This window comes from Balaenoptera borealis, assembly GCF_965194805.1.
Source record: "Balaenoptera borealis genome assembly, chromosome: 8".
Lineage (NCBI taxonomy): Eukaryota > Metazoa > Chordata > Mammalia > Artiodactyla > Balaenopteridae > Balaenoptera > Balaenoptera borealis.
This window is the reverse complement of record NC_138865.1, coordinates 105,790,972-105,813,598: the sequence shown is the minus strand read 5'-3', so window position 1 is coordinate 105,813,598 and position 22,627 is coordinate 105,790,972. Positions and strand designations below refer to the sequence as shown.

The window sequence follows — 22,627 nt, the reverse complement described above, 5'->3', positions numbered from 1 at the left end:
GAGGAATATTTCAGGGACTAGGAAAGGGCACAGGACTTGTTATTGCGCTTGAGGGGAGACAAAGTTGTCTTGACCATCCTCAGGCGCCCCTACCCCCCAGAAGGCGGGGTCTGGAGCAAGGCTGGGCTAAGGCGCGCCCCCAGGTGCAGCCTCTGGGTTGGGCCAGGGGTGGGGTAAAGCTGGGCGACCTGGGTTGAGCCCAGGGGAATAAGGGGAAGCACCCGGGGTCCCTAAGTCTTAGGAATTTGCAGAGGGGTGCTGTGGCTAAAGAATATTGTGAGGGCGGATTGGGGGATCCTGGGAAAGGAGAGGGGGCGACTGGGATTCGCACGAGGCTGGGCGGAGCCTCCGAGACGCTCGGGGTCTGAGTGGGGAGCCAGAGAAGGGGCGGGCGGCGGGGCCCGGGGAGGCGGCGCGGGGGGGGCGGGCCAGGGCCGATCGGGAGGCGGAGCCCGGAGCCGGGGGCTGCTAGCGAGCGGCTCCCACGGCTCCTTAGCTCCGGCGTCCTGGTTCGCTTCGGCGTCCGCCGCCGCCGCCGCTGTCTCTTCCTCCTCCTTCGCCACCGCCGCTCGCAGCACCGCAGCCCCTCCCGCCATGGCCGCCGCCGGCGCCCGGCGCAGCCCCGGCCCCAGCTCGGGGCTCCGGGGGCGGCTGAGGCTCGGCTTCCACCCGGCGCCGCCGCCGCTGCTGCTGTTCCTGCTCCTGCTGCCGCCGCCGCCGCTTCTGGCCGGCGCCACCGCCGCCGCCGCCTCGCGGGAGCCCGACAGCCCATGCCGGCTCAAGACAGTCACGGTGTCCACGCTGCCTGCCCTGCGGGAGAGCGACATCGGCTGGAGTGGCACCCGCGCCGGGGCCGGGAGTGGGACCGGGGCAGGAGCCGCCGCCGCCGCCGCCGCGTCCCCGGGCTCCGCTGGCTCCGCGGGCACCGCCGCCGAGTCGCGCCTCCTGCTCTTTGTGCGTAACGAGCTGCCGGGGCGCATCGCGGTGCAGGACGACCTGGACAACACAGAGCTGCCCTTCTTCACCCTGGGTAAGGCTGGGCGCCGGCACACGCGGGGTCCCAGGGAACCGGGAGCCCCCAGGTGAAGCCAGACGGGTGGGGGCGCCCTGGGGATTCCCGCCCCGGGCTGCCCCGAGCGGGGTTGAGTGAGGGCAGCTGAGGGGCCCGGAGGGCGTACAGGTGGTTGGAATGAGTCTGGGGCAGTATCTGGGCGAGCGCGTGGCGGGAGACCGGGGGCGTGCCAACCCTCCCGCGGTGGGGACCTGTCCGTCCGTCTCTCAGTGCAGACGTTGAGCTCTGCCGCGATCCGTCGCTGACGCCGAAACCCCAACTGCCTGAGTGTGCTTGAGCTGGGGGCCGCGGTAGTCCCCCGCTCGGGAGCCAGGTCTGGGTCCAGCCGCCCACTGCTCCTGGGGCACGGCCACTGGCCGCCCGCGGTCACCGCCCCCTCGCTCTCGCCTCGGAGTCGTCGGCTCTGCTCTTCCGGTTCGATTTTCTCGAGAATGGGAGCGGAGTCGCTCCATGTAGAATCCCTCAGTCCGCATAAATTCGGCCTCCCGATGGGTTGGGTGACCTTGGCCAAGTCGCTTCGCCTCTGTGGGCCTCAGTTTTAGCCATCTGTGAAATGGGGCTGGGGAGGACTGAGTGATTTCCGAGCACTGGCGTTCGGAACCCAAGGTCTCCCTCCACTTTCAGATTCTCCCTCCATCCCCGTGGTCGCATTCGCCTTCCTACCCCCCTCCCGGCGGAGAGCACGTTTGTCCCCGCAGCTCACTCACTGGGCTAATAATAATAACTTAAAGGCTTGAAGAAGGAAGGGGAGAGGAAAAGGATGGGGGTGGGGGCTCAAACGTAAAAGTTAATCAGAAAGTTCGCCCGCAGCTTGCTGCCTGCTGGTTCCCAGCGCGAATCCCGGAGGAGTCGGCCCTTCCAGATAGCTGTGGGAGGCGCAGCTGATTTCCCACCCGGGTAATTGATCGCTTAATTACCTCGGAGAGCGTTTACAAAAATGTTGTTCCCCCTTAGCTCTCCCGCGCTCGCCGGTCTCTCTCTCCCCCCTCCCCTCTTGGGGGAGCGGGGTGCGATTGGTTGTCGGAGTCTGGCCAACAGCAGCTCCAGGAAGGCGCCGGGGGCTCGCGCCAGACTCCAGACCTCTTCCGCGGATCCTTGCCTCCTCGGGATCCGGCTCAGCTCCGGCACCGCGGGGGTGTTGGGCCTTCGATGTCAGCGCCTTTGGGGTCCCGGCTTGAACCTCTGAGGTTAACTCCTTGCTCGCCCGAGAAGCCCCAAAGAGTAATCAATGGACTAGACTCCTCTCTCCTGGGAGCCATAATATTTTTGATGTATTTTTGTGACGCCCCCTTCCCGCCCGCCCGCCGCTTCCCTTTCGTGCTGGCCGCCTTTGGAGACTTGAGCGAGTGCCAGGCCCTCTCCTGGTCTGAGCACGTGCCTCGGGTTTCTGGCCCCCGGGCTCTCCCCAGCTGGCTGTAACTTGAGCGTGCTGAGCTTTCTGGGATGCTAGGCGGGAGAGCGCCTTGCAGGTTCCCAGGGGACTTTCCGCGGCGGCGCGTCTGGCGTGCCACACACACGTTCAAGCATACACACGCGTGCGCGGACACACACATATGCACACACACACACACACCAAGAGCCATTTCCACGTGCACTCGTGGGCTGCCCATTTCCAAGTAAGGGGATGGGGGTGAAGATGGGGTTCCTTAGGGCGAAGAGCTAACCTTGGGCTCATGGCCAACTCCTATGACCCCGCCGCAGGGAAGGGTCCTTCGAGAGAAACGGAGGGTGTCCCTCACCACTTCCAATCCCAACCTTCTCCCTCCACCCTCGAGATCTCTCTACTCCCGGATGTCCGGAGAGGGAGGGAGTGGGGATCCTTCTAAATGGCTGTTCAAATGAGGGGGAAAGGGGGGGAACATCCTTGGGTATGGCATGACTTGGAAGCGAGGACCCCAGAGCGTTTCAGTTTCCCTAGGATGTGGAGGACCTGGTCCAGCCAGCTACAGGAGTCGCTCCAGAATTCCTGGAGCTGGCAATCTCTGCGTTTTTAAACTTTGGCTTTCAAGAGGAAATGGGTACCCGGGAGCCCAGGGCAGGCTGAGTAAGGAACTGAGTGTGGAGCTGGAAGTGTCAAATCCCCCAGACCTGTGCTTCAGCATGAGAGTCTGCTGGTGATCTCCACTTGGAGGCTTCCGCCTTCTCTGACTCAGGCGGCTGAGCCTTGGCGGCTGGGGACCGCCTGCTGTGGAGTGGCAGGTGCCGTCCTCCTTGGAAGCCCCGAGCCCTTTGGGGAATCAGGTTCCTCCTCCTCCTCCTTCCCCAGCGCCCTGGACTGGCAAGGCACTCCTACCGGGGATTTGGCTAGCGGGGTAGTCGCCAGATGGCCGAGTACAGCAGGATCTGTGTAGGGAGGCGTGGGCTTTTTATTTGTGTTGTTCTCCCACTGTTTGTGTGTAAACACAGAGTGCACAGTGAGCTCTGGGAGGGCCAGGCTGGCTGAAAATGAGGGCGGGGGGGGGGTACTATGAGTCATTTATGGCCGTATCTCCCCCTGGGTCCCCAGGCAGCCCCATCCCATCATCCCATCTTCAGACCTTCTAGACATCCTTGCCTAGTGTTTGTCTCTGGCGAGTTGGGTGAGTCTTTCACTACCAGGTCACCAGTTCAAGGGATTTGGAGATGGCTTGCGCCACAGATGCACATGCAAAGTCGGTAAATGCTGAATCCTGCCAATAGCGCGGTGTGTGGAGCCACCACTAGGGGGTGATAGTGTCTACCAAAGCCCTCAGGCCATGCTTTGGGTTGTGGGTCTAGAGTTGGTGGTGGTAAAATGTCCCTGGTGTGAAGGGGCGGTGAACAAACAAATAAAAGGTAGAGTTCCCATTCTACTCCAAGTCCAGCTGGGGAAGCTCAAAATTATTTTGCACACGCTGTCTACCATCCCTGTTCACCCAAGTCACCGACATACCTGGCCTTCCCTCCCTCCATTCTGCCTGCCTCTCTTGTTTGAATTATTGGCTCTGTAATTGGTAGTGCCCAGACTTAAAAGACTTTTCTTCAGGTCTTTTCCTCTTCATGTTTCTAATCTTCCCTTCATGTTCCAGCCTGCTTTATGTAGGTGGAAGTTTCCCTCCGAGGTGAAATACCCCCCAAGTTTCTATGTCTGGGCCTCTTCTTTAGAATCTAAGTCAGTGGTCCTGATAAAGTGAATTTCCTTGAAATTGATCAAGGAATAGCAAACAGTTGTTGAATCCTTAATGTGGTGCTCAGAGCTTTACTCTTGCCTTTTATTATTTACTCACATAAAATATATGAAGTGGGCACTGTTGTAATTTATTCCCATTTTACAGGTAAGGAAACATTCTTTAGAGAGGTCAGGTGCCTAGTCCAAGGTCTCACTTTGAGTAAATGCAGACCTGGGACTGGGATCTCAGCCCATCAGACACCTACATTCTTGGTAATTGCTAAACAGCCATCTTGAGCCAAATATGCACTGAAGGGCTGGTTACATTTATGTAGGGCATGGTGCAGGGTCCTGGAGAGGAAACATAACAATCAGCAGCACGGCAAGAACCTTTCTCAGGGGAGCTTTAGCTACATTGGTGCTGAAGTATGAGAGTGTGAGAGTGAGGCATGAGTTAAATGACCTCCAATGACCCTGCCAACTCAGAGCTCCATGACTCATGGGACGTCAAAGGGCATTCTAGGTAGTGGTGCCAGTGAGTGATGGATATGACACATTCTGTAACATCAGGGAGGGAGATATCTCTTTAGACTTAGAGAAAGCTGGGGACATTTCCTGGACAGGAAAAAAACAAAAACAAAAACAAAAACCGAGTGAGGTCATGGAGAATGGGCTGGAGGAGAAGTTGAATGCTCCAGTACAGCTTGGGGACTTGATGTTGCTTAGGACCTGGAACTCTCAGCTGTGGCCCGCTCTGACCTTGAACAAGTCATTTATCCCGTATCTTCAGTTCTTTGTGCAATAATATGTGGGGGTAGGTGAGCCCTAAAATAATCCTTCGGTGCAAAGATTCTATGAACTTGAAGTGTGCTGACCCACTCTGTAACTCTGACTAGCTGCTCTTGCTTTTCACTGTCTCCTTTCCTTTGCTGGTAATGTGGGGGTGTTGGGAAGGACTGACGGAAAAGAAAGAATTTGAATGGGAGCAACTGTCCGTGCAGGGCTTCTGAGGTGAACCCGCACATCACCCAGTTCTCATCTGCCCCCAGGCAGCTCCAGAGTCTGCTTGTGGATTTAGCTTTCAGGCCCACCGCTAGGGAAATGGCATCCTTCTTGCTGTGCTTGATAGTGGCCAGGCTGGACTGTTTACCATGAGCCTTGATTCAGCAGAAGGGGGAAAGGAGATAAAACTGAGGAACCACTCATTGTCAGCATCCGTTACTAATTTACCTTGTCCTGTAAATCACACAGGTGAGAAGTGTGCTCTATATTTGGGGGAGGGTGTGTGGAGAAAGAAAAACCATCCAGTAGTATGTTTTTAAATGCATCTGCATGAGCAGATCTGGCAGTGTCCTCAAGATCTGTCCTGAAAGGATGCTGTTGGCAGGAAGCTGATTGGTCTGGGTGGAAGACAAAGATGCTCTGAAGTGCCCACTTGGTCAGGTCTGCAAAGATTCCTTAAAATACAGACAAAAATGGACAGCAAAAGAGAAAAGCCCCCAGAAGGAGTGAGGGACCAGGCACAAGGTCAGAAAGGTTGCTAGAAGCAGGGAGTTTAGCCTAAGGACTGTCCACAAGGGCTGGAGAAGCTTTCTTCAAACGTCAACAGGGAATGAGGCACGTGCTTTTTTTTCTGTCTGATTCTAAGGAATGTCCTAAAGGTGCAAATACTAAGGGGATGGAGTACAACATGACAGGAGGATGTGTCCCTGGGAGCTGTCCAACAACCAAGCATTCTGACCTCAAATGATGACAGGGTCCACATGGGAGGAAGTCTTCAAGCAGGGACCACACAGCTATTTGGCAGGCATTTGGAGAAAGGACCAGAGGCATTGAGGCTATCTGCCCCTTTTGGTTTCTGCCTTGATTCTGAAGGTTGATGACAGTTATTAAGTGGGAGAAAAAAAACAGATACAAATAGTATAAGCTGGGTTTTCTGTAGGGATTTCTGACCACAGAATATTCATTAAAATCAATTCCAGTGTTTTTTCCAGAATGGGTAAGAGCGAGCGATTCTGGGGTGGGTGAGAGGGCGAATTTGATGTTTTCAAACAAAGCTAGGCTTAAAAAATGTTATTTTCTCATTTGGGCTCCAGGTCCCTTATCACTAAAGTATTTCAGTAGCACTCAGACTTCAAGGTCCCGTCCTGCTCTGATGGTCCAGGTTTCTGGGATATTGTAAATAAGGGGGGGTGGGCGGCGGTTCAGTGGTCTCTGATCTGAGTTTTTCCCCCTTTTCACTCACTTCCCTTACTCCATCCCCACCCCTTTGCCAGTTCAGATCTGATGAACTCTATTTAACAATTAGGGCAGAGACAGATATATTATCTGCCCTCAGAAAGTACAATTAGCCCTCCGTAGCCATGGGTTCTACATCCGCAGTTTCAACCAACCGTGGGCCGACTGCACTATGCCATTTTATATAAGGGACTGGCACATCCTTGGGTCTTGGAAGGGGGTGGGGTCCTGGAATCAATCTCCTGCAGATACCAAGGGACCATTATACTATGTTACTGAGAGGGTGATGGGGCAGGGTGAGAGGAGGATTCGTTTTAGCTGTTAGAGAGGCCCAGGTTGGGTCAAGGCCATCCAGATTTGCTGTTTCTGGGGGTCAGGAACACTAGCCATCAAGACAGCACAGCTCTGCGAGCTTTTGTGACCCAGCGCTTGATCATTATCCTGAATGGGGCCCTCAGGCTGCAAGATCATTCAATGATACTAATTTACAGCAAGTCCAGCAGCAGGTTTGCCTAGGCCCCTGGCAGGCAAAGCCTCCTGCTTCTTACCTCCTTGCTTGGCTGTAAGCTAGGTGTTGGCTGCCATAGGATGGTGTGAACATGTGTGCTGGGGAGAGAGAAGGATGGAGAGTGACAGCGACTTCTTTGGGTAAAGCCATGAAAGCTGTTACCATGACCATCATCTTTGATGGCCTTACAGCATCACAGACTCTCAGAGCACATTGAATCTACCCCCTCCATTTAAATGGTAACACTGAGTCCCAGACAAGGGAAGTAAGCTACCTAAGGACCAGCTGTTCACACTTAAACCCAGTGGTCTTGAATCCCTTTCCATCACACTGACTACCAACACGTGGCTCTGGGTTAAATATGCCTCAGGTCTGCAACTTGGTTGAACATCATGAGGTGCACCAAGTCTCTCCTCCTCTCCCTGCGAAACAAACAAAGAAACAAAAATCTAAGGAGAACGATATCCCTGGGGAAGTTGAATTTGTTCTCCTGCCCAAGGTATCCAGCTTGTTGGCTCCAGTCTCTCCTGAGAGTCTGAGCCAATGGGTTTTGTGCTGGGGAGGAGGGAGCCTCATTGCTTTTCACTCTAGCTGCCTTGAGGGTGATCAGAAGCCTGCTCTTTTCCAGAAACAGAAAGAAAGAGTCAGATTTAACCTTGAGGTGCAGCAGCATTACGGGGATGCTTTCTTTGCAGGGCTGATACTTCCCCAAGTTCTCATACTGACCAGCTAGTGGCAACAGAAGATTAACTATAGCGAGAGAGAGCCGGCTTTTCTTTCCTCCCAGCAGAGCTTGCAGCCTCTCGGCCCCGGAGAAGGCAGGCGGTGCTGGGCAGGACTCGCTCTCCTCTCACTGGCTGTTCACTGCCGTCTGCAGTTCTTTAGGACAACAGCCCCCAGGAAGACTTTTCTTTGGTTTGGAAGCGGGTGGGGTGGTGACAACCCAATGTAAGGTTCAGGACTGGAAGATTTCTAGCTTCCTTACTGGCATACTAGAGCGTGCAGGCGGCCCCTCTGTGAGTCGAAAATTGACAAGGATGTTGTATGTCATAAGCCATTAGGGTTTTCACCTGAGAAGGAACCCTTTCTCCATGCCCGTTGTCACGGCCCCTGGCAGGATCAGACGTCAACACTTCTCTCGACTACGATTTCAGCTGTTAACTCACTGGTCTATCTTCCTCTAGTCTTATCCTCTCTAATCCATCGTCTGTACTTGCAGACAGAGGGAGTGCATTAAAAGCCCAAATCTGATCATGGCCATCCTCTCCTAAAGCACTTCACTGGCTCCCCATAATTCTTAGTATGAAGTTCAAGCTCCTTATTGAGCTACAAGGTCCATGATCAGACGCTGCCCAGACTGTCCTATGCTAAGAAGCCTTCTTTCTTGTTCTGTAACTCTGCCCCAAAGGCCCTGGGAAAATTCCTTCTTACCTTGCAAGGCTGAATTCAACTATGAACTTACCTTTGAAGCCTTTCCTGACCTCTTGGCACAAAAGTTGGACACTCTGGGCCTTGGTGCCCACTAGCGTTATAAAGACTGGTGTAACAGTGGCTGGTCCCTTAGAACTACTGAGCGCCTACAACATGCTAGGCACTGCTCCAGCCACTTAAGATGTATGGAGAACAAAAGACATAGATCCCTGTGTTCAGAGAGCTCATATCCAGGAGTACGTGTACATATGCATGTGTGTGTGTGCATGTGTATGTGTGTTGGGGAGAAGATGATAAACATAATAGATGGGAAAATTATGTGGTATGTGAGGTGATAGATTCTATAAAAAAAAAAAAAAGGGCAAAAAGAAAATGAACATTGTTGAGGTGAGGAAATCAGTTTTAATATTAAATAGGGCCAAAGGATTGCTTACTGAGATTATAGGATTGGACCAAGACCTGAAGGCCATGAAGGCGTCACCAAGCAGATACGTGGAAGAGTATTCCGGGCAGAGAACGGCTCCAGCAAAGAGCTCACTCCAGAGCACACGTGGGGCGTTCAAGGGCCAGCAAGAAGGCCAGCACGGCCGGAGTGGAGTGAGTGGGGGGGGACAGGACAGGATTTAGGCTGTTACTGTGAGTGCCATGGAGAACCAGGCAGGACGTTAAGCAAAAGAGTGTCCGTAACTGACTTCTGTCTCAAAGGAATGACTCAGGCCGCTCTGTAGAGGAGCAAGGATGGGAGAGGAAGGTCTGTAGGAGTCTGTTCAGGTGAGAGATGACAGTGACTTGGGGCAGAGTGAGAGCAGAACTTCACGTGTTTCTCTGTCTGTCTTGTGCCGCTTGCCTAAAGAGCTCTGCAGGCAGAGAACATCCCTCCTTCATCTCTGGGGCTGCGGTGATACACCCTGTGCTTGGCACACCCTAGGTGTTCAGGGCATCTTAGATGACTAGAAACTTAGGTTTGCCAAGTCTCATCTCAGAATCCATACTGTGCAGAACTGGAGAGGTGTTGAAATTCCACTCCTCTGTTAAGGCTGAGCTGGAATGCCACCTCTTCCATGAAACCTTCCCTCTTCTGAGCTTCCACAGCTGCTGCCTCTACGTTCTCCTGCCTCCTTATTATTCTGGGGTGTTTGTAGGATGAGGAATGAGACCAGTTTGATTAGAGGAAAAAGAGTTGGGTTTAGGGAAGACCTTTTCTTGAGAATCATGGAAGCCAGCTAAGGGATTGGCACCTTTGCATCGTGCCAAACAGAGAGGCACTGAATGTCTGGGGGGAGAGGATCCATCATGGTGTTGGGACCATCACCTGCCATAAATGGTAAGAATTTAGGACATTTTCTAAACGAAACCCTTTTATATAAAGATGGAGAAGTCAAGGTCACCATAGCAAGGCGGTGGTGGAGCAGGAACCAGAGCCAATCTATTGACTCCCAGTCTGGTGTGCCTTCCTCCCACCTTAGTCCAGGCCACTGGGGGTGGGGGGAGCTGGTATGCTGGACTTCACCCTTCTGGCATGGGGTAGGCTATGAAGAAAGCAACCATTCATTGAACGTTTACTAGGCCCTGGATGCAGTACTGGCACGTCTGTTATTGCATTTCCTTCTTTCCATAGTGCTGAAAGACAGATAGGATTCATCCCATGTTATAGGTGAGCACGGAAGCTCAGAGGAGTTAAGAAACATACCCAAGATCACACAGCTCTCATACAGCTGAGCTGGGTCCTATCCCAGGTGTGCCTGGTTCCAAACTCCATGCTCTCTCTGCCTTCCATACGGCGCAGAACTAGGAGTGCTCTTGAGTTTTCACCTCTTTGACAACCTCTTGTATTTTTTCTCTCTTCCTCGTCTCATTACCGAGAAGTTGCAGACGTTTCTTATAGAGGAACTTCAGGTGTGACAGCCTCACAGGCCTGAGGGACTGAACACCTCATTTCTGGGCTGCCAGGAGCTGACTCAGCATCTCCCCAGGCCCTGTCGCTCCTTGCTGGTTTGCCAGCAGAGCACCGGGCCTTGTCTCATCTTCTCTAGATGTCGCTCGTTTCCCCTGGACTACTTGCCAAGCAAATTCCGATGCTGCCGTGCCTTCTTCATTTTCCTCCTTCCCTCCTTCCTCGCTTCCTCTTTCCCTCTCTCCTTCCCCTTCCTTCTTCCCTTTCCACTTCCTTCTTCTCCCAAGTGCTTAGGGAATTCCCACCTTCTGCTGGGCACACTGTTACACTAGGGGACCTATTACCTAGACCTTCCAGGAACTTAGAGGAGCTCTACATTCTTTTTCTAGAAATTGTCAAGCATCTGTTATCTGAGATGCAGCCCGTTTGACTAGGCGAACTTCCGTGTCACTCCTCCCCTTCATCCCAAGTTGACTTTTGTCCCCTAGTGCTTCTCAGTAGCATTGTGCAGTTTTTATGCTCCTACCTTGAAAATGGAATTTATATTACATTATCTATACATATGGGATATATATATAATAATATATAATATTTATATATATATATTATAATGCTATGAAAGTCCTAATAAATAGTGTATAGTTCTCCTAGAATATTAGAACTGGGTAAAAGAATGCCTTTGAGATCCAGCCCAACTCCCTCATTTACCTAGCAAAAAGAAGTACATTTGCAAGGTCCCACAGCTAAGCCATGGCAAAATCCAGTCTGTAGCCCAGCTCCTCTGACTGGGTGTGCCAGCTCTGAAGACCCAAAGCCCTGGGGCTGCACTACTCCCTAACTGTAGACCTCTGTATGCCCATGAAGAAAGTGAAGGTGACACAGCAGGTGTTACTCACACTAAAGCCGTATGATCCTTGCGGAGACAGTGTGTGCAGAGCACCTAGCACAGCGTCTGGCACTGTTTGTGCTCCATGCCTCTTAGCCACCTGGAATCCTTTTTATGGAAGGAGGTGGAGGTACGAATAACTAATGAATGCAAATTCCCTTTCCCTTCCCCCTCTTTCCACTCCAGCATGCTGGCTTTGGCCTCTGCCCTCCCTCCCTCTCTCCCCACCAGCGAGGAGAAAAAGGATGAAATTGACCATTGATCTCTGCTCCCTCTCCAAGAGCAGGGGGAAGCGGTGGGGTGGGGTGGGGTGGGGGGCTCCCAGGTTGTCTGAGGACAGTTTGGCCAGAAAAACTCGGAAAGCTGAGTCTAAGGCAGGCGGGTCTTGGGGGAGGCAATCGGGGCAGAACCGTCTCCCTTCTGGTGGCTGCCTACTGACAAAGCCTTGCTCTCAGGCCCCGGGGGAAGTCACGAGTGGCTTTGCAAGCAGCCGCAAAGGGAAGGAGCATTTCCATTGGCAGAATCCGCAGTAAAGAGACTTCCAGTCACACTCATAGCTGCATTTGGGGGAATCATTTTGGTGGTGGCTGTGGGCTGAGGAGGGAAGGAGGCAGGGCGGCAAGGAGAGGCATGGAGACGTCTATCTCCTTGCAGGAGCTGAGAGCGCCAATGAGAACCAGGTACCAGATGCCTAGGGACTCTTGGGGAGCTGGGTGGGTCCTTGCACAAATATTCTGGACCACCTACTTCCATCCAGATGGACAGAACCCCCTTCTCAGGAGTCCCCTTGGGAGGCTGCAGGCTTGTTCTCTGCTGCCTTTGCTCTGATTACCTGGGTTACTCTTTTCAAGGCTTCACAGCCGGCAGCAACTTCCTAGGCTTCTGGGATTTGTCACTGGGAAAGGTCCCAGATTATTTAACCCAGTTTTTCCCAAAGTTAGCGACTCCTCAGAATCACCTTAGAAGCCAGGTTTTTCCTTCCAGACCAGTGGAAGCGCCTGGGAGGGGCCTGGGAATCTGTACTTTTAAGAAGTGTACCAAATCCTTGGTGTGTCCCTGGACACCCTGGGTGCAGTGGTCCTGGGTATCTCTTCGGCCTCACCTCCTGACGTTCCCCATGGCACTTGGGGCTCTAGCTTCACTGATGACTGGCAGATTTCTGGGGGGAGCCAGGCATATTCCCCCTACCTGACTCCTGAATTGAAATGCTGTTTTCTCTGCTTATAATGCTTTTCTGGGTTCTCATTCACCTGGCCATCTCCTAGCCTTAGCTCAGCTATTAACTCTTCTGAGGAACCTTTCTTTCTCCTCCAAGGCTACCCCCCCCTAGTAGGGTTGGCATATTTTGTGAACAAAAATAAATGCAAAAAATAAAGTGCCGGATGTCCAGTTGAATTTCAGACAATGAATACTTGCTCAGTATAACTACATCCCATATGTCCCATGCAATATTTGGGATGTAGTTATGCTAAAAATGACTCTCTGATGATCAGAAATGCCAATTTAGCTGGACAGCCAGTATTTTATCTGGCAACCTGCAGGGACCCTGTTTCTCTGCTGTCAGGAATCATATTACCAATGTGTGATTTGTCCCCCAAACCTGCTCTCCCCACATCCCTTCCATCTCAGGAAACCAGACTACCATTCACCCAGTTATTCAAGCAAAGGTATCATCTTTGATATCTCCCTTCCTTTGCCTCTCTCATTCTTTCAGTCAACCAACCTTGTTGGTTTTACTTCTAAAATGACTCTCAAAATTCTTCACTTCTCATGATGTCCTACTGCCATCACCTTTGTCCAAGCTCACTTGGGCTATTACCTCAGTCTCCTAACTGGTCTTCCTGCTGCCTCTCCATCCTCCTTATCCTTTCTTTATATTTTTTGATATACAGCACATGGGCCAAATCCAGCTTGCTGCCTGCTTTTGTGTGGCCTGTAAGTCTATTTAGTTGTTTAAATACTTGAAAAAGTCAAAAGAAGAATAATATTTCGTGATATGTGACAATTATATGAAATTCAAATATCAGTGTCCATAAATAAAAAAGATTTATTGGAACACACTCACACTCATTCCCTTGTGTATGTATTGTCTGTGGTTGCTTTTGCTTTACAACAGCGGAGTTGAGTAGTAGCAACAATGAGTATCTGGCCCACCAAGCTTAATATATTTCCTAATTGTTCCTTTACAGAACAAGTTTGCCAGCCCTGCTGTATACAGTAACCAGAGTGATCTTTTTCAAAAAGCAAATTGGATCTTGCCACTCTCTTGTTTAAAGCCTTTAAATGCTTCTCATTGCTTTTAAGATAAAATCTTAATTCTTTTTCACAGTCTAGAAACTTTAAAAAATGTTGCCTTTTTCTCTGGCTTCATATTTCCTTTTCTCATAGAACTCAAGTCACCTCCTCCAAGAAGTCTTCCCTGACCAAAGCCTTCCCTGGTACACCGTCCCCCTCATAGCTTTCTATCCCGTTTATTAAAAAAAAAAAAAAAAAAAAAAAAAAAAAAAAACCCCAAAAATTTTATCTGGCAGCTCCTTGATGGTAGGGAATGTGTGTTGTTCAATTTTTTTTTTGCTCTTCTCCACTATATAATGCATTACGCAGCACATAGTAGGTGCTGAGTAGATGTTTCCTGACCAAATGAATGACACATGGGCAGTGGTAGGGGTGGTAGTTTGTGAACACCATCTTACAAGGTAGCCGCCTCATTGTGTTGTTCTGTTGCTTATCAGGAGATTGCTATCAGGATTCCAAGAGCTAAAGTTTGTAGAGCATGTAGACCAGTGCCCACCACTCAGCAAATGCCATCTAGGTGTCTGTTAAATAAACAAAGATAAACAGACCTATACTTTAATACCTAGGACACATCCCCTCCCCACTTTATTTGCAGTTGGAGCATGTTTAGGGCAATTCACAGGAAGTCCTGTGAGTAAAGACCTCATGGAGCCAGGGGGCAGGGTCATCTGGTGGCTGGAACTAGGAGCCAGGGGTCCTGGGGTTTGGTCCCAGTTCTGCTGGTGTCTGTGGTCAAGTCCCTTCCACTTTCTGGGCTTCCTACCGTTTCTCACGTGATGAGATTAAAACAAGTGATATTTGAGGTTCTTCTCAGCCCCCTCAGCTCAGCAGGAGCCCAGGAGGGTAAGAAAGATTCCCTTTAGGAGCTTCTGAGGCTGGAAGCTCTGCTGCAGCAGGATAAAGCCGACTCCCTCCCTTCCTTCCTCCATCTCTGCATCCTTTCTGGGGCGTCTGAAGATCAAACCCTCAGCTCTGAACCCAGGTGCAACTCAAATTTTTAAGCCCAGTCTCACACTAATTTGTTCAGGCACCTTCTTCAATTACTTTTTCTCTAGCCTTCCCCAGGGAGGGAGACTGGAAGAAGCTGACCGCCCAAAGTAACCAATTACTTGTCTGCCAATAGCAGGACTCCTACCGTCCCTCCCTCCCTCCTTTTCTTTCTCCACTTTATTCTGCTGGCCCGTAAACCATCTCCAAACTGCAGAACACTCCAGGGAATGGCCCCAGTTCACCTGCCTCCCCCCCCCCCCGGCTCCCAGCTGGGGAAGAGAAGGTAGCCCCTCCCCCAAGAGAGACAACAGGTGGGAAGGCTGGTGGCCGAGAAGGGGCAGCTGCGGATCTTGGAAAGCCAAGCGGGTTTTGCAAGCCTGCTAAATACCAGACTGTGCTAGATTAGAGGTGAATGCTTTGGGCTCTAGTCCTGTTTCTGCCGTCTACTTGCTGTGGCCTCAAATAAATGACAGTTCCTCTTTGGGCCTCAGATAAGATTAAGTGAATATTGTCAGAGCCATCTGTCCTTCGGGTAGGTGGGGAAGATTGGACTGCATAAGATACTCCATGAGAGAGGAGGAACCTTCCGGACCTGTCCACTACTGGAATCGCAGGTGTCTAGAGCTGTGCCTGTCACATAGTAGGCACTCAGTAACTATTAGTTGAATGAAGGAATGAATAAATGGAAAATGTGTGTGATCAGACATTGCTAATCAACTTAATCACAGCTTCAGATGCCTCATCAGTGACTAGGATCAACTGGGGTTTGCATGGATGATGAATTCTGTTCACGTTCCCTGGACTCAACCAGTTCACCCAAAACCTGTGGTTCACCTTAAGTTCCCCTTGCTTGGAGCTAAACCCCTTCAGTCATTATTCAGTCGTTCTTCCATCCCAGACATTGTGCTGAGTCCCTTGGGGGCACAGAAATGCAGGGAGTTCACAAACTATTGGGATAATAACACCTGAACTTTTTGATTAAAAAAAAAAAAAAAAAACCTCCCTTTCATGGGTATTTTTAGCATCTCCATATTAGGGATGAAGATGTAGCCATTCAAAGAGATCAAGTCAGTTGCACAAGGTCACATAGTAAATGGGATTAGCTGTATTTATTTTTTAAAAGGAATCTTCGTATCACTCTCACAAATGGAACACCAGAATAACTTGCTATAAATGGAAGGTAGCCTGTAAAACTTAGCGTAGTGTCCATGTGCCGTCTAAATTAATCTCTCATACCACACTTTGGGAAACATGGATTTAACCCAATCGCTGAGAAAAAGATATTCATTTAAAATTTAAATTTTGTCCACTTAATTGTGAGATTTCCTTTAACGTATACATTTAAATAATATCTTTCCTGCCTCATAACTCCTACCCGTATTTTAAGATCCAGCTTGAATGTTCCTTTGCTGCTTCCAAGATGACTTTCCTGGCTCCCCCGAGAACAGTTATCTCGCAAGCACTTTGTATATTCACTGCAGTCCGTATTTTCATGAAAATATTGTGATTGTTTAATTGTCTGTCTCTCTTGCTAGTCTTGTAAGCTTCCTGAGTTAAACATCATGTCTCTTTAATATCTGTAACTCCAGCAATGAGTGCATACATACTTAGTAAATTTTTAACCTTAATTTTAGGTTTCAACAAAAGGAATGCAAGCTTGTTGTAGTAACAAATTCAAACAATTCAGGAATATTATACGGGAAAAAGTGAAAGTCTCTCCCCCGCCCAATCTCACTCCCCAGAAGTGATCATGATGAAGAGCTTGCTGGCATCCTAGTGAAATGTAGAATAAGTATGTGCCTGACCAACCACCTTTGGTGATGCGACAGAGAGGAAGTGACTTGTCCAAGGTCATCCGGCAAGTTTCTTGCAAGCAGCTCAGGGATATTAATGAAACCATCTTTTGTTAGGGCATTGGTTTTTCAAACTGGGTTCCATGATAGATCTGGGGAAGATGAGTCGCTCTGGGCTTCAGCTAAAGAGACGCTCCAGTATTAAGCCAGCTCCGGGTCCCAGAATCTACTTGCATACTTGCAGATTCCTTCCAGACCACAGGCAGGGAGTCCTCTTCTTGACTGACCCTATGTGAATGTGTGTATATATATATATATATATACACACACACATATATAATGTGTGTTTATATATGTATATATACAAATGTGTGTATGTATATACGCACACACATATATATACACGTATGTGTGTACATACATATAGATACATATGAGAGATAGAGACTAGGATAATGATTCTTCTCTCTGCAGAACTAAAAGAAGAAACTGAACCCAGCAAGGGAGGAGCCAGAAAGGAAACAATTATCACGAGTCTGGGGTGGGTGTCTCTTTCTTTCTGGCACAGTATTTGACATGATGGGTAAAGCAGTTCTTCTTTTCTTCCTTAAATTATTTTCTCACTTGAGTGGGGAGACAGACTAGTCAGGAGAGGGTTACCTGGGCTTAGGTTGAGTTGCTTCCTTTAGAAGCCCTCGTTTATGAAGCCATGTAGATTGGCAGCTGGTCGAGTTAATAGAAAGAGTGTATTAAAGCATGGAATCCTAAAAAAATAATAATGCACATAAAACGTTTCCTTTTTAACTTAAAATTCGTAAATGTGTATACGTTTGCCAATGATTTGATGTAGGCCCAGGGCCTCTTCTTCGAGTCTGGGTCAACTGATTGGAGTTCCATGTCATCTTTCTTGTATAAGCCATGCTCATAATGTTCCGAATATGATCTCCAATGTTGGTCTCATTAAAGGGGACTGAGAACTTAAAGATGCTTGCCAAGTAATTCTTCTAGAGTTTTATGATTCCTTTCTAAATTTTTATAGTTGTCACACCTGACCTAACTCAATAGCAATATTTAAGTGACTTTATTTTTATCGTAAGATCAGCTCAGTCCTCCTAGAAGCCACTTTCGTTTGACGCTCATAAATTTTTAATCTGCGCAACATTTCATTATATTTTAGAGTTATGAGAAACACAACAAGCATAAACAGGTTTGGGAAACTGGCTCTGTAAAAATGCAGCTGGCGGTCAGTGCAGAGAAGCCTAGCTGAAAGCTTTTTTAAAATAATTAATTAATTAATTAATTATTTTTTGGCTGCGTTGGGTCTTCGTTGCTGTGCGCAGGCTTTCTCTAGTTGCGGCGAGCGGGGGCTACTCTTCATTGCGGTGCGCAGGCTTCTCGTTGCGGTGGCTTCTCTTGTTGCGGAGCATGGGCCCTAGGCGTGCGGGCCTCAGTAGTCGAGGCTCACGGGCTCTAGAGCGCAGGCTCAGTAGTTGTGGCGCACGGGCTTAGTTGTTCTGCAGCATGTGGGATCTTCCCGGACCAGGGCTCAAACCTGTGTCCCCTGCATTGGCAGGCGGATTCTTAACCGCTGTGCAACCAGGGAAGCCCACTGAAAGCTTTTGAAATTTATACATGTTTCAGGTTGACAGAGGCATTAATGTCACAGAAATTTTAGTGGTTGAGCCATTAGATAGCACTTTGCCCAAAAACCCTTATTTAAAGAAGAAGAAAAGGGGACCCACTTGCACTTTTGGGAGGAATGTAAATCTTTGCAGCCACTATGGAAAACGGCATGGAAGTTCCTCAAAAAAATTAAAAATAGAACTACCATATGATCCAGCAATTTCACTTTTGGCTATTTATCTGAAGAAAATGAAAACAGTAATTCGAAAAGGTATATGCACTCCTATGTTGATTGCAGCATTATTTACAGTAGCTGAGATATGAAAGCAACCTAAGCGTCCATCTCAGGATGAATGGATAAAGAAGATGTGGTTTATACATACAATAGAATATTATTCAGCCATAAGAAAGAAGGAAATCCTTCCATTTGCAACAATGTTGGATGGACCTCCAGGGCATTATGCTAAGTGAAATAAGTCAGACAGAAAAAGACAGATGGTGTATGATATCACTGATATGTGGAATCTAAAAACGCCAAACTCATAGAAACAGAGACTAGCATGGTGGTTACTGGCGGGTGGGGGAAATGGGGAGATGTCGATCGAAGAGTACGAATTTCCAGTTATAAGATGAATACATTCTGGGGATCTAATGTACAGCATGGTGGCCACAGTTCACAATACTGTATTATGTCCTTGAAAGTTGCTAAGAGAGTAGCTCTTAAATGTTCTCACCACAAAAACAAAATGGTAATTATGTGACTAGATGAAGGTGTTAGCAAATGCTCTGGTGGTAATCATTTTGCAATATATAGTTGTATCAAATCAGCGCATTGTATAGCTTAAACTTACACAGTGTTATGGTCAATTGTCTCTCGGTAAAACTAGAAACTTTTTTTTTTTTTTTAAAGATGGGAAAACTGAATCCCAGACCTGTGTCAGGAACTAAGGTCAGTTAGGCTCTTGGAGTTCATGGCCCCTCCTGGGACTCCCCAGCAATTGTCATGATGCCCCCTTCCTTTTGGGTGGCCTCTGAAGGGAGGCACCCCTACACTTCCCCTGTTTTACAGATGAGGAAACTGTGGTTCGGATACTGAAGTGACCTAGCATGGGATGCAGAGCCCGATGGAGCTGCAGTTCAATTCCCAGATCAGGCCAACTTCCTGCATGCCATGCCGAATATCCCTTTGCTCAAGGGTAGTTTTTCAATATCTTTTCAAATAATTAGGTCTTATCAACTATTTTTTTCCACCTATGACCACTCCTTATCTTTCCTTCACTTCAGGAGGGAATGAGAACAGGGGTTCCACTTCAAGTCCTCTTTGTCCTCACCCCAGATCTTTCTATAAAGGCCCAGCTTTACAGGGGATCTTTGTAACTCTGTCCATCCCTGAGCCAACATTGCAGGCCATCCAGATTTAGAACTCTCAGGGCCCTCAGGCCTATCCAGACCAGCCCTCTCATTGCACAGAGGGAGACCCAGGCCCAGGGGAGGCCAGTACCTTACTAACGTCAAGGGGCGGGGGCTGCTTCTGAGTGCAGACCCCAGTCCCTTCACCTCCACTGGGCTGCCTGCATGGCCCTGGGCCTCCCAGCATGCCTACCTGCTGGGTACGGTTGGTCAGGTAACGAGAGGGCAGTGTGTGTGTGTGCAGGTTGCCAGGAGTTTCCGTGCTTTATAAGGTGCACAGTATATAATTCAGTATAAAAACCCATTTTGGGGATGTCTTGCCCCGTAAAACCTCCTCCAGCAGGAATGACTGGGAATTTGTTTTGACTTCCCTAGCACATGTTTTTTTAAATACCTTCTCCATCTCATTTTGCTCTTTGTTTCCTTTTTTCCTCCGAGTTCTCTTTGGATGATATGCCCGTAGTGGCTTATGAGGGGACACGGTGGGGATGACACTGGGGGAAGGGATCCTGCAGTATAGGTTAATGGGCTGGCAAATCGTTGTGAAAAAGCTCACCTTTCTTGGATGATTCTGTCTCTGCAAAGACTTTGGCTCAGGACATGACTTCAGGGAACTGCCTTCAAGAATTATAATCAGACTTTTAGATGTCATTCTTTTTTTTTTGTTTGTTTAATTAATTTATTTGTTTTTAAAACTTTTGGCTGCGTTGGGTCTTTGTTGCTGCGCACGGGCTTTTCTCTAGTTGCGGCGAGCGGGGGCTACTCTTCGTTGCGGTGTGCGGGCTTCTCATTGGGTGGCTTCTCTTGTTGCAGAGCATAGGCTCTAGGTGCGCGGGCTTCAGTAGTTGTGGCCTAGGGTGCAGGTTCAGCAGTTGTGGCACATGGGCTTAGTTGCTCCGTGGCATGTGGGATCTTCCTGGACCAGGGCTCGAACCCGTGTCCCCTGCATTGGCAGGGTTCTTAACCACTGCGCCACCAGGGAAGTCCCGAGATTCAGTTTTAAAGAAAGAAATTCACAGAAATTTACTTAAGACACACCAAGGTTTGTTAATAAAAATATTGCTTCTTAGGCTTTCCTTTGCAAAGCCTGATACATCTTATAGTCTGGGATGTCTTAGGTTAATCCATTAATGACACTTACTGGTAGGAATTCCAGGTCCTTGATGGGTCATTTCTCAGCCATGCCTTTTCTTCCCATCTTAATCCCCTCCCTCCCTTCCCAGAGCAGGTCCATCCCATAGCTGGGACTTAGAAAGAGCAGTCCCAGGAGTTCTCATTTCCTGGGAGACAGGTGTGGAGAGACCTGTCTGACACGAATGCACAGGTTTGCGCTTCCATTGTTGCTTCCTGGAAGATTTATGAGTGTTTCTTGGAGAGAGAATTCCTGAAAACTCTGCCCTGTGACTGATGGGATGAGAATGGGATACAAGGGTCTCTCTTTTTTCTCTTGCCCCATCCTTTTTCCTTCTTCTCTTTTCCTCCTAAGTTTCTCTTCATGTCCACTTTCTCTCGTCTCTCTTGAACCTCTTTTCTCTCTTCTTTGTCTTTCTCTCCTTTCTTCTCTTTACTACTCTTAATGTCTCTTTCCTTCTTTCTCCCTACCTTGCTGTGTGTGTGTGTGTGTGTGTGTGTGTGTGTGTGTGTGTGTGTGTCTTCCTCCTTGTATCTCCATGCCTCTCTTAACCTTTCTGTCTGCTCCCCACAGCCTTGAGTTCTCTTAAGAATTCCTGAGCACAAGTCCCTCCTGTCTGCCTTCCCTGATCAAGCCCCTTGTTGACCAACATGGAGCCGTGCACAGCTCAGAACTGGCTACCTCTGGTCTTCACCTCTGGCCCAGAATGGTATTTGGAGTGGAGACCAGAGGTGCGCGGGGTATTGCAGGGTGCAGGTCTAGCTTGCTTCTAGTGTCAGGGCCTCCCTCCTCCTCCTCACAGGGCTGCCTCCTTGCCTGGCCCTGTTGTCAAATGTGATTCCAAATGTCCTGAATGAGTTTAGAGGCCTCGATGACCATTTGGTCCATATTGGACACATTTGACTGTGACCGTGATTTTCAGTGTGAGGTGGGTTTTTGAGAGCAGTTGGTACAAAGCATCTGAGTGTCTTAAAGTTTCTGTTTTGCTAAATATTCAAAGCTCTTTTTCTGCAACTCTGGTGGGCTCCTTTTTCTCAACCCCCTCTGCTGCTCTAGCACTATTCATCAGCTCTCTTTTCCCTCAAGGCATTAGAAACATCTGCTGGAGAGTTTCAGAAGAAAAGTTGCAAGAATGGTAAACCTTCTTAAGAGATCATTTCTTCTGAAATTTCAACCCTTGGCTGTAACTGACAACAAAAGGCATCGGAGCCAAGTTACCTTATCCCCCAAATATCATGTGCCCTTTTGAGATTGGCCTTAAGGGCATATGCTCAATTATGAAACTTGCAAGAGTTTCTTAACTTTAAAATAGCAATTGGTCCTGAGTCAACAGGATTTCTTGTTCCAAAAATACAAAGCAAACAAAAGAACAAAATAAAGAAAATGGTGAAGAAGAAGGACAGGAAGAGGAAGAAGAGGTAGAGGGAAAGAGAGAAGACAGAAAATAAAATAGTCTAGTCATCTTATGTGTCTATCCATAGGGTAGACTTAAATTTGCTTCTGGAGCAGGAGTGGAAGTATCTTTTTACAATCCTTGCATTTCTCTTTGTTTCCTCCCATTTCAATATTTAACCTGTAACCACAGCTTATTAGTTTTCCCCCCAACATATGTTCTGAATGCATCCATTGCTTTCTGTCTTTATCCTGGTACAAGTTCCTTTCATCTCTGACCTGTAATTCAGTAGACTCCTAACTGGTCTCTCAGATTCATTCCTGCTCTCACTCCCCTCCCAGCCCTTCCCAATCCATTCTCAAACACGACCAGAAGGACTTCGTAAACTTGTGCACCAGATCACACCTCTTCTCTGCTTAAATTCATAATGACTTCCCATTGTGCTTATAATGAAATACATAGTCCCCAACCAAGGCCTACATGATATTCAACCATAGCTGCACTTTAGAATACATGGGAAGCTTTTAAAAATGCCGGGGCCTGGGATCTACCCTAGACTAACTAAAGCAATGTAGCTGGGAGGTAGACAGTTCAGCAGTTTCTTACAAAACTAAACATGCTTTTACATATAATCCAGCAATTGCATTCCTTGGTATTTACTCAGATGAGTGGAAAACTTACATCCATGTAAAACCCTGACTGCGAATGTTTATAGCAGCATTATTCAAAACTGCTAGAGCTTGGAAGCAACCAAGATGTCCATCAACAGATGATAGATAAATAAACTACGGTATAGCCAGACAGTGGAATATTATTTTGTTTGTTATCTTCCCAG

At 48.7% G+C, this 22,627-nt stretch overlaps 1 protein-coding gene across 2 annotated transcripts in view; it reads left to right on the top strand.

Annotated features, from left to right (window-relative positions):
- Positions 1-440: 440 nt before the first annotated feature.
- The window catches only part of ASTN2 (astrotactin 2), an 898,930-nt gene continuing 876,743 nt past the window's right edge, over positions 441-22,627 (top strand). Inside the window, exon 1 of one of the 2 annotated variants that reach the window (XM_082402209.1) lies at positions 441-1,030. In XM_082402209.1, the coding sequence (XP_082258335.1) occupies positions 595-1,030 (436 nt within the window). In that variant the 5' untranslated portion in view covers positions 441-594. The remainder of the gene's footprint in view (positions 1,031-22,627) is intronic. The other variant, XM_082402208.1, reaches the window with a different exon arrangement.